Genomic DNA, 13152 nt, shown 5'->3' on the forward strand with positions numbered 1-13152 from the left:
GGTGTTAGGTTTTTTTTTCAGCCGGCTCTGCACCATTGACTCCTATGGGGAAATCGTGCACGAGCACGTTTTACCAGCTTACCGCTAACGTAAGCAGCGCTGGTATTGAGGTGAGATGTGGAGCTAAATTCTGCTCTACGCTCACTTTTTTGTGGCTAACGGAGGGTTTCTAAAGACCCGTAATACCAGCACTACTGTAGGTGAGTGGTAAGGAAAAACTGCTCGTTAGCAATGCACACCTTACCGACAAAAACTCGTAATCTAGCCTTCAATTTGTAGGAGTACGTAAATGTTATTTACTACAGAAGTGTTTGATAATCTGAAGCTGTTTTCCAGTGGATCCTGGATTATCTGGAATTTCTGTAGATGCATAAATGTTATTTAAAACATATATTTCAAAACTCCATTACGGCCGTACTGAATTATATAAAGTCCTTATATACCTAAAATAACTGAACCAACCGATCTGATATACCTGATACAATGAACATTCAATATAAACAATAAAAAATGTTTTTCATACAATCCATATTTTCTTTAAAATATGCTAAAACATTTAGATATATAAATATGCTAAAAAAATATGTAAAAAAGATATCACTTAACATATATTTACAAATTAATGTGGTACCACAAATAAAGAATTTATTTAACAGTTTAAAACTACCTAGATAGCATATTTCATTCATTAATTTTCTAAAAATGCAGCTAAATCTATGTCTTTATTGAGACCATAGGGCATAAGGGCATTCATAGTATGTATCCATAATGTTTCTTTCTTTCTTAATGCAATTGTTCTATTTCCCCCACGTTTGTGGGGTTTAGCATGCTCAATTATTTTCCCTTCAGACATTGTGGATCTTTTTTTATGAATATTCTTGAAATGTAGGGACAGGTTATGCAATGTCTCACCAGCAATTATATTGGTTAAATGCTCTAGTAGCCTCTTCTTATAGGGTCTAATGGTCCTACCAATATACTGCAAATAGCAGCTACACTGTAACATATATACTATGTATTCAGTTTTACAGTTACACAGTGTTTTTATTTCAAACTCTTTCCCTGTACTACAAAACTTAAACTTTTTTGTCAGCTTGTTTCCACTGAAGTGGTGGATACATGCTTCACAATTTTTTTTGTTGCATTTGTAGAAACCTTCAGATTGTTTCCCTAGCCAATTTGAATAATTTGTTACGTTGGTTCTTAATTGACTGGGTGCCAAAATTGATTTTAGATTTTTATTATTTTATTATTCTCTTATATATTACTTTTATATATTACTTTCGGATTATCCCTTGTTATTTCTTTTAGAAGCTCGTCTTTTTTCAAGATGTGCCAGTGTTTTTTTAAAATCCTGTTGATTTCTTGGTCATCCTCATTATATGTAGTTACTAAACTACAAGATTTATAGTTATGCAAATTATCACTATTTTTTTCTTTTAGTAATGTATTTCTTGGGATTATTCTCGTTTTTGTATCTGCCTGTTCTAGGATTTTGTGTTTATAACCCTTTTTCTGAATTTTTTTCTTTAGTTCCATGGATTCTCATTCATAATCCTCCATTTTTGAACAGTTGCGACTGATCCGTTGAAACTGTCCAAAGGGGATATTTTCTATCCACTTTGGATTATGGCCACTATTTGCGTGTAAGTAACCATTGCTATCGGTGTCTTTTTTGTATAACTTTGACAGGATTTTATTATCTTCCTATAAGAACACTAGGTCCAGAAACTCTATTTCACTTTGGTCTGTTTTTTTCATTAAAGAGAGATTAAAATCATTTCTGCTGATAAAAGCAATAAAATCCTCTAAAATTTCATGTGTACCTGACCAAATTAAAATAATATCTTCAATAAATCTACCCCAATAAACAATATGGGGTAGAAAAGGGTTATTTTCCCAGATTTGGGTCTCTTCCCATGCCCCCATATATAGGTTGGCATAGCTGAGGGCAAAGCGAGTACCCATTGCGGTACCACTTGTTTGTAGGTAAAATTGGTCTTTAAAAGTAAAATATTTTTTTTCTAAAATAAATTTAATTAATTTTATTAAACATATTTGTTTGTTAGGTTCTTTATAAGTAAGTTTATTGAACCAAAATTTAATTGCCTCCATGCCCTTATTGTGCTGTATATTGGTATAAAGTGCACTAACATCTAAGGTGGCCCACAAATAATTTGATTCCCATCTGCTTTTTTATATTTTATTTATTGTATCCGTGGAATCTTTCAAATGGGATTTTAGTAACGGAACCAGGGCTTGTAAAAAAGTGTCGATGAATTCTGATAGTTTTGATGTTAAACAATTTATACCTGACACTATGAGTCTCCCTGGTGGATTTTCCTTATTTTTATGCACTTTGGGTAAATGATAAAAAATGGCTATAGATGGTGTTTCGTTTCTTAAAAAATAAAATTAATTTTCATTTAAAAAGTTATTTGATTTTGCAGTGTAAATTAATTCTAATTATTAATTTAAAAAAGTTTTTGTTGGGTCTCATTTAATTTTCTTATATGTAGCCTGATCCTCCAATAAATGGAGTGCTTCTGTCACATAATCAGTTTTCTCTTGTATTACAATACCCCCACCCTTATCTGCCTACATAAAGACAATTGAGGGGTCTACCTGTAGATTTTTTAGAATAAGTTTTTCTCTTGTATTCAAGTTATCTCTATAAATTCTATCATTTTTACAGAATTTATCTAGATCCTCCTTAACCAAATTATAAAATACAGGTATGAAATTTCCCTTTGATTGTACTGGGAAATATGTTGAAATTGATTTAAACATGGTATGGGCAGCATAAGATAATGTTACTTTTTTATCATTATTACTCTCTATATATGTATTTAATTCCTGGCGGGTAATTAGGGCCTCAAGTTCCGAATCAGTTAATGATTGTATATTATGATCATTTAAAGCCTTTTGGGTATTTTTTTTCTTCTGTTTTTCAAAATGGTGTTTTAAAGTAAGTTTTCTATTGCATTTGTTTAAGTCAATGAAAATTTCGAACGAATTAGGCCCCATAGTGAGGGCAAAAGATAGCCCTTTATTCAAAATACTGATTTCCTCAGTGGAAAAAAAGTTCTATTTGAAAGATTGAAGATTTCTGTCTCCAAGTTAGTGTCTTTTTCAACATCTAGATGTTGCGATCTAGGGACCTTATCCTTTGCCGTCCTTTTTCCCTTTCCTCCTCTACATCCTCTCTACCTCTTTTTTGTTTTTCTTGAGTCCCTCTGGTTCCATTCTAGGGGTGGGGGAATTAGTTGTTGATTTTGGATTGGTGCACTGTTCTCTATTTGGGTCTTTCTTTGTGGTGACACCAGAAAATTTCTATTATTAGTATTTGGATTATTTAAATTTCTATTTATATGGACTGGAGTCTTTATTTCTATATTAGGTTGAAAGTGGAAATTACTTTTTTCATCTTGACGGTTGAAATTGAATCTATTTCTATTTTGTTGGTAATAACTACTATTTTCTGATCTATGTTGGTTATAATAAGGTTTTGTACCCTGATAGTTTCCATTAAAACCTCTTGCTCTATAGTAATATGGTACATCTTCTCTGTGTGAACCAGAGAGTTTATTATTAAAATGTCTATAATCATATGTGTTACCATGTTGATGCCACTTATTTACCTGATGATTTCTATAATTATGATTCTTAAATGTATTTATTTGTCTTCCATATGCATTATTATAGTTATGCTGTCTATTTTTTGCTATTTTTCCTATTTTGTGATGCGGTGAGATGAGATTTTCAACTTAGAGAATCCTCCTTGAGTGATTCAATCCTATTTCTAGTATTCTTTTGGAAATTTCTAAAGGTATGGTTTACAGAGAAGTTAGGAGAATGGAAATAAACCAATTGGTACACTGTTCTATTTGGCTTGGATCCTCTCCCAAGTCTTTCCATATCTCCTCATCCTCCATTTCCATATCAGTTTTAATCGCTCTCTCCTTTTCCTTTTTAATGTTTAAATCCCTTAGGAATTTCTTCTTTTTCTTACTCTCTACTTCATGTTCAAACCTTTCTATCTTTTTTTTATTTTCTTTGTCTAATTCTATATAGTAGACATCCCCTTTAAACATATTGAGCTTAGCTCTAATGTATTTGATTTGTTCTGTGCACTGCTCTATCTTTTTGGTTCTAAACTTAATCAGAATATTCATCAATTTTACAGATATTTCTTCCAATGCAGAGTCCCATTCAGAGAGTTGCTCAGTTTCTGAGCTATCTATGATTGTAGTTTTTTCAAACTGCAAACCTTTGGGGATTACCTTGTATTTCAGATATCTTTTCAGACTATTACAATCATGCCAGTGAATTAACTGTTTCTTGCATAAGTTTTGAAACACGGTTTTTGGATCAGTTAATTTAAAATTATCCAAAAGGTTAATTGGATCCTCAATCACTAAGAGGTGATTTTGCTTTTTACTGATATCAAAGTAATCCCCATATTCAAACTCAGACATGCTGAAATGTGAGGAATACTATAAATTATTAGTTTCGAGAATAAATGCAAACCTGTCGTCTCATAAAATGCAGCCCTGAAAAAATGGAGGGTGAATGTGATACAAAAAGTGGAAAATACAGGGCGCTAAAAACTATGAGACTGGAAAAGAGAGACTAGGTTGCTATTGTTCCCTAAATAATAACCAGGACCCTAAGCTCCTATCCCTTTAAGGAGAATGTGCACTGGAGTGAAACTCCAGTTAACTTTTCCCAATTGAAAATGGAAAGAAAGAGGACAAAAAAGGGAAATAAATAGCGCTGTTTCTGTTATTCCAATTAGATAAGTGCAATGTATATAATAATATTGGTAAATTTATAAATAAGAATAAACTCTCAAAAAATATACACACATGACAAAATAATTAGTATTAACAGAGGTTAATGGACCCATAGGGTAACATATTCTAACTTATATATACTATATTATATATAATTGCAATCCTGTGGATATAGCTGAAATTCCCACTTACAGCATAGAACCTCAATCCTATGAGGTTAAATGTTTGCACTGCAAAGGAGTGCTCTGGAAATCAGCTATCCTCGTGGTGTATGGTGAAGTTTTCAAGTGCCTGACAGGAGTCAGTGTTCCTTCTGCCCCTCAAAACACTGGACTCCTCGTCTGAGTTAAAGGTATCTAAGAAAGTCTTGTATAATTATCAGATCTATTTAAAATACTCATATTATATAAATAATATATGTATTGGTCTGGGAGATATACCTTTATGCCTGATATACTATATTAGATAAGTGTCTGCTGTATTGAATGGGTAGCTGTATTGATGAATTTAAAATATTTGACTGTATTTTAAAATAAAACTACATTTATTTTTCTTTGACTAGTAGATACTGGTATATAAATGCCTATGTAATGTGGGCCATGAATTGTATCATATAGTTTAAATATTAGGGGGATATTCACAGATAGGCAATGTATTCCTATTAGATGGAGTAAAATATATATACAGTATATCTATAATGATATTAATTACTACAGAATTACATCAGACTGCTACTCACAGGGTATGTATATGATATAAGATGATAACTGGAAAAGGCAGCAATATTATATCAGAATATGGACTAAAATATTAATCAATATCATACTGAAAGTATTAAATTATAAAAATCCTTCTAAGTAAACCCAAATAGAAATATGATTTTTTTAAAGTACATCTCGTAAAATATTATAAGTAGAATTGTATGGAAGCATACATCAGAGAGGTATATTCATTATTACGTGTATATATATATATATGGAAAAAAGAGGACAAAAAAGGGAAATAAATAGCGCTGTTTCTGTTATTCCAATTAGATAAGTGCAATGTATATAATAATATTTGATCGCTAAAAACTATGAGACTGGAGAAGAGAGACTAGTTTGCTATTATTCTCTAAATAATAACCAGAACCCTAAGCTGCTATCCCTTTAAGGAGAATGTGCACTGGAGTGAAACTCTAGTTAACACTCCCCAATTGAAAAAGGAAAGAAAGAGGACAAAAAAGGGAAATAAATAGCGCTGTTTCTGTTATTCCAATTAGATAAGTGCAATGTATATAATAATATTGGTAAATTTATAAATAAGAATAAACTCTCAAAAATATACACACATGACAAAATAATTAGTATTAACAGAGGTTAATGGACCCATAGGGTAACATATTCTAACTTATATATACTATATTATATATAATTGCAATCCTGTGGATATAGCTGAAATTCCCACTTACAGCATAGAACCTCAATCCTATGAGGTTAAATGTTTGCACTGCAAAGGAGTGCTCTGGAAATCAGCTTCCCTCGTGGTGTATGGTGAAGTTTTCAAGTGCCTGACAGGAGTCAGTGTTCCTTCTGCCCCTCAGGTATATGATCTTTCCTTTTCAGAGTATGGTAGATCTCCCCAGGGATGTATGTAAAGAGAACAAAAAGCTGCAAATAGTGTGATATCATTTAAAAATATATGATACACTTTATTCACATAAAAAACACACTATAAAAATGCCTGCTTACATGAATTAACCTCAAACTGATATGAGGTATTGAAAAGCCTTGTGGGAATTTGCTTACACAGGTAATGATCACTCTGGGTTAGCACCGGGCTAGTGTCCCACAAATAAGCCCCAATAGTCCACAGTAGCAGGAACATAAAAACAGATCCTCCGGTATCAAAGTTTAGTTTGTAGGTCTAAAGCATTTCAAAGGATCTTTCTTAGTGCTTCCTTCTTCTTCAGAGACTTGTACTTGAATGAGCAGCTATTTTCTTCTTAAACCACATAACGCGGTCTTGCAGCGGTCACCTTCTAATAGTTGTGCTTCTATTGGCTACAGCGAACACACCTCTCTCCTACGTCAGAGCGTCTTACTGATTGCTTAGCTCTAGGAATCTTTAGCACTCTGATGGTGTTTGCGGCTAAATCATCGCTTGGCTAAAAAATTAGGGGAACCTTGATTATCTATCTATATTTGTAGGAGTACGTAAATGTTAATGATAATTATTATTATAATTCATTTTTATTGTTTTTATTAAATGTTCATTGTATCAGGTATATCAGATCAGTTGGTTCAGTTATTTTAGGTAAATAAGGACTTTATATAATTCAGTACGACCGTAATGGAGTTTTGAAATATATGTTTTTAATAACATTTATGTATCTACAGAAATTCAGATAGATAATCCAGGATCCCCTTATCTTAATTTGTTAAATTGAGACCCAGACGCAAACAGCGTCAGATTATCAAACACATAAATAACATTTACGTACTCCTACAAATTTAGATAGATAATCATGGTTTCCCTCATTTTTTAGCTAAGCGGCGATTTAGATGCAAACAGCATCAGAGTGCTAAACATTCCTAGAGCTAACCAATCAGTAAGACGCTCTGACGTAGGAGAGAGGTGTGTTCGCTGTAGCCAATAGAAGCGCAGCTATCAGACCGCTCCAAGACCGCAATATGTGGTTTAAGAAAAGAATAGCCGCTCATTCAAGTACAAGTCTCTGAAGAAGAAGGAAGCATTGAGAAAGAGCCTTTAAAATGCGTTAGACATATGAACTAAACTTTGATACTGGAGGATCCGTGTTTTTGTTCCTGCTACTGTGGACTATTGGGGCTTATTTGTGGGACACTAGCCCGGTGCTAACCCAGAATGATCATTACCTGTGTAAGCAAGTTCCCAAGAGCATTTTTTTAATACCTCATATCAGTTTGAGGTTAATTCATGTAAGCAGGCATTTTTATAGTGTGTTTTTTATGTGAATAAAGTGTATCATACATTTTTAAATGATATCACACTATATGCAGCTTTTTGTTCTCTTTACATACATCCCTGGGGAGATCTACCATACTCTGAAAAGGAAATATCATATACCTGAGGGGCAGAAGGAACACTGACTCATGTCAGGCACTTGAAAACTTCACCATACACCACGAGGGAAGCTGATTTCCAGAGCACTCCTTTGCAGTGCAAACATCTTACCTCATAGGATTGAGGTTCTATCCTGTAAGTGAGAATTTCAGCTATATCCACAGTATTGCAATTATATATAATATAATATATATAAGTTAGAATATGTTAGCCTATGGGTCCATTAACCTCTGTTAATACTAATTATTTTGTCATGTGTGTATATTTTTTGAGAGTTTATTCTTATTTATAAATTTACCAATATTATTATATACATTGCACTTATCTAATTGGAATAACAGAAACAGCGCTATTTATTTCCCTTTTTTGTCCTCTTTCTTTCCTTTTTCAATTGGGGAGTGTTAACTAGAGTTTCACTCCAGTGCACATTCTCCTTAAAGGGATAGCAGCTTAGGGTTCTAGTTATTATTTAGAGAATAATAGCAACCTAGTCTCTCTTCTCCAGTCTCATAGTTTTTAGCGATCAAATATTATTATATACATTGCACTTATCTAATTGGAATAACAGAAACAGCGCTATTTATTTCCCTTTTTTCTCCTCTTTCTTTCCATATATATATATACACGTAATAATGAATATACCTCTCTGATGTATGCTTCCATACAATTCTACTTATAATATTTTACGAGATGTACTTTAAAAAAATCATATTTCTATTTGGGTTTACTTAGAAGGATTTTTATAATTTAATACTTTCAGTATGATATTGATTAATATTTTAGTCCATATTCTGATATAATATTGCTGCCTTTTCAAGTTATCATCTTATATCATATACATACCCTGTGAGTAGCAGTCTGATGTAACTCTGTAGTAATTAATATCATTATAGATATACTGTATATATATTTTACTCCATCTAATAGGAATACATTGCCTATCTGTGAATATCCCCCTAATATTTAAACTATATGATACAATTCATGGCCCACATTACATAGGCATTTATATACCAGTATCTACTAGTCAAAGAAAAATAAATGTAGTTTTATTTTAAAATACAGTCAAATATTTTAAATTCATCAATACAGCTACCCATTCAATACGGCAGACACTTATCTAATATAGTATATCAGGCATAAAGGTATATCTCCCAGACCAATATATATATTATTTATATAATATGAGTATTTTAAATAGATCTGATAATTATACAAGACTTTCTTAGATACCTTTAACTCAGACGAGGAGTCCAGGGTTTTGTATATTTAACTCTGTATGGAATAATTAACACTTAAATGATAGACATTTACATTTCCTGGCCATCCTGGAAATGTATCTCAAACTGCAGACTTCCAGTCTCTCTGACTACAGAAGGTCTATGATGAACTGACTCTTTAGGCAGGAAACTCCATATATGGGCATTCAAACCTGAGAGTGCCATGTGAAAAAAAATCCAAGTTGTTTAAAATTAAACGCTCTATCTCAATCATGAAAGTTTAATTCTGACTTTACTGTCTTTTTAACTTTATGTAATGTGTGAGTAACAGTGTAATCTTATGCTCAAATATTTAGATTGTATTTTTTCCTATCGTTTTTTTTGTTTTGTTTTTATTTACTTATTCATCTTTTCTCTTTCCAGGCTGATATCATATATCAAAGTTTGTTGAATTTTTTACCTGATCAAGAGCATTCAGAAATCTATAAAATTTTATCTTCACATTTACCTAACTCAGTTTCCACAGACAATCTGACTTGTAAGTTTTATTTTTTACAACATTACTAAATGTTAAATAAGCATTTAAATTTATTTCTTAGCAATATAGTAATACACTTCAATAGAAAAACAAGGTATTTATGCTACTGCAATTTCAAAATAAAGATATATACACAAGAATGGTGTGAAAAGAAGCTCAAGTCATTCTCTGAGATAAAAAGCAGATAGATTACATAATAAAAATGTAAAATCTTTTTACAGACCAGGACTTGCACCAGTCTACAGTATGGTAATCCACCTTTACAGCCTTACAGAGCACCATTATCCTACAATTAATCAACACGCACATGTTCAAATGTATAAACAGAGACAGAAGGGATATGAATATTGGTATTTTATCTTCACAAATTGCTAATTCTTGAAAATAGGCATAGTAATCAAATAGGCCTGAAATTGCACAATCAGGAAAGTGTCACAAATGATGATCTTGGCTTGTAAATTTAGTTTTCTTGTCTTTGGGAAAGGAAGAGAGAAAATGATTCACAAGTGTCCTGTTTCCAGGCTGGTAAATCTGTGCATTTATACCTTATAGATAAATGTGTGCTGATTACTTGCTTTTTGCCCTTAATAAGCAATAGCCCTCTAATGAGTAGCTTAACGATGTTTTAGTGTATCTGTTATATGTAAGAGGAATTTGTTGAGAGGTAAAGAAAATATTCTCCTTAAAGTACAAGGACCTCTTGTTGAGCAAATGCAGTAGGTTAACCAGGGCTTTAGTAAAGGAATTATCTTTAAATTTAATAAATAAATTATGTGAGTCTATAAAATATTTTAAAGTACATTCTGATCTCTGTAATTATGGAATAATTATTATTATTATTATTGCTTACCTCCCTTTGGGTGAGCCATTTCCAGTAAGATTTTACTTGTACATCCCTGTTGTGGATGTACACACTGGGGGCGCGATCCGATATCGATCGCAGTTTGCGGCGCAAGCGAGGGAACCGGCGTCGCCCGCAGTTTCAGCTCGCAACTCGAGCCATCCCATATAGGTCGCCGTCAGATGCTAACGTGCCGTAAGTCTCACAAACCAGCGATGTCCAGAAATCTGCGTAAGTACAAATTTCTGGCGTCGCCAGTGACTTGCGGCACGTTAGAAACTGCCGGCGCCTATAAAACCTGACTAAAGTTTAAAACACCGGCACTGTCTAACACGCCTCCCTAACATAGCCCGCACTGTCTAACACGCCTCCCTAACATAGCCCGCACTGTCTAACACGCCTCCCTAACATAGCCCGCACTGTCTAACCCTCTATCCGCTATCCCCCCTCACTATCCTAACAATAAAAAAGCTATTAACCCCTAAACCGCCGCTCCCGTACCCTGCCGCAACCTAATAAAGTTATTAACCCCTAAACCGCCGCTCCCGTACCCCGCCGCCAGCTATATTATATCTATAACCCCCTAAAGTGAGCCCCTAACACCGCCGCCATCTCTATTAAAATGATTAACCCCTAATTTAATCTACCTACCCCGCCGCCAGCTATATTATCTATATTAACCCTAAGTATATTATAGTTAATATAGGTATTACATTATATATATTAACTATATTAACCCTAATTATATTAGGGTTAATATAGTTAATATAGTTACTATAGTATTTATATTAACTATATTAACTCTATCTAACCCTAACACCCCTAACTAAATTTATATTAAATTAATCTAATTCATTTATAAACTAAAATATTCCTATTTAAATCTAAATACTTACCTATAAAATAAACCCTAAGATAGCTACAATATAATTAATAATTACATTGTAGCTATGTTAGGGTTAATATTTATTTTACAGGTAAATTGTTAATTATTTTAACTAGGTATAATAGATATTAAATAGTTATTAACTATTTAATATCTACCTAGTTAAAATAATTACCCAATTACCTGTAAAATAAATCCTAACCTAAGTTACAAATACACCTACACTATCAATAAATTTAATAAACTACAAACATCTATCTAAAAATACAATTAAATTAACTAAACTAAATTACAAAAAAAAACAAACACTAAATTACAAAAAATAAAAAAAAGATTACAAGATATTTAAGCTAATTACACCTATTCTAAGCCCCCTAATAAAATAATAAACCCCCAAAATTAAAAAAATTCCCTGCCCTATTCTAAATTCAACAAATTTCAAAGCTCTTTACCTTACCAGCCCTTAAAAGGGCCTTTTGGGGGGCATGCCCCAAAGAATTCAGCTCTTTTGCATACAACAAATACAATACCCCCCCCATTACAACCCACCACCCACATACCCCTATTCTAAACCCACCCAAACCCCCCTTAAAAAAGCCTAACACTACCCCCCTGAAGATCTCCCTACCTTGTCTTCACCACACCGGGCCGAACTCCTGATCCGATCCGGGCGATGTCTTCCTCCAAGCGGCAAAGAAGAATTCTTCCTCCGGCGATGTCATCCTCCAAGCGGCAAAGAAGAATTCTTCCTCCGGCGACGTCTTCCTCCAAGCGGCAGCAAAGTCTTCATTCTTCCGGCGGCATCTTCAATCTTCTTTCTTCGCTCCGCCGCCGCGGAGCATCCATCCCGGCCGACTGCTGAACTTGGAATGAGGTACCTTTAAATGACGTCATCCAAGATGGCGTCCGCCGAATTCCGATTGGCTGATAGGATTCTATCAGCCAATCGGAATTAAGGTAGAAAAATCTGATTGGCTGATTGAATCAGCCAATCAGATTCAAGTTCAATCCGATTGGCTGATCCAATCAGCCAATCAGATTGAGCTTGCATTCTATTGGCTGATCGAAACAGCCAATAGAATGCGAGCTCAATCTGATTGGCTGATTGGATCAGCCAATCGGATTGAACTTGAATCTGATTGGCTGATTCAATCAGCCAATCAGATTTTTTTAACTTAATTCCGATTGGCTGATAGAATCCTATCAGCCAATCGGAATTCGGCGGACGCCATCTTGGATGACGTCATTTAAAGGTACCTCATTCCAAGTTCAGCAGTCGGCCGGGATGGATGCTCCACGGCGGCGGAGCGAAGAAAGAAGATTGAAGATGCCGCCGGAAGAATGAAGACTTTGCTGCCGCTTGGAGGAAGACGTCGCCGGAGGAAGAATTCTTCTTTGCCGCTTGGAGGATGACATCGCCGGAGGAAGAATTCTTCTTTGCCGCTTGGAGGAAGACATCGCCCGGATCGGATCAGGAGTTCGGCCCGGTGTGGTGAAGACAAGGTAGGGAGATCTTCAGGGGGGTAGTGTTAGGCTTTTTTAAGGGGGGTTTGGGTGGGTTTAGAATAGGGGTATGTGGGTGGTGGGTTGTAATGGGGGGGGGGGGGTATTGTATTTGTTGTATGCAAAAGAGCTGAATTCTTTGGGGCATGCCCCACAAAAGGCCCTTTTAAGGGCTGGTAAGGTAAAGAGCTTTGAAATTTGTTGAATTTAGAATAGGGCAGGGAATTTTTTTTATTTTGGGGGTTTATTATTTTATTAGGGGGCTTAGAATAGGTGTAATTAGC

General features: G+C 34.2%; 1 protein-coding gene across 3 annotated transcripts in view; it reads left to right on the forward strand.

Moving 5' to 3' along the window:
- Positions 1-13152, forward strand: part of RPL31 (ribosomal protein L31) — a 201374-nt gene that overhangs the window by 47350 nt on the left and 140872 nt on the right. For all 3 annotated transcript variants that reach the window (XM_053707638.1, XM_053707639.1, XM_053707640.1), the window contains one exon: positions 9524-9638. In XM_053707638.1, the coding sequence (XP_053563613.1) occupies positions 9524-9638 (115 nt within the window). The remainder of the gene's footprint in view (positions 1-9523; positions 9639-13152) is intronic.

Source organism: Bombina bombina, chromosome 3, assembly GCF_027579735.1.
Source record: "Bombina bombina isolate aBomBom1 chromosome 3, aBomBom1.pri, whole genome shotgun sequence".
Classification (NCBI taxonomy): Eukaryota; Metazoa; Chordata; class Amphibia; order Anura; family Bombinatoridae; genus Bombina; species Bombina bombina.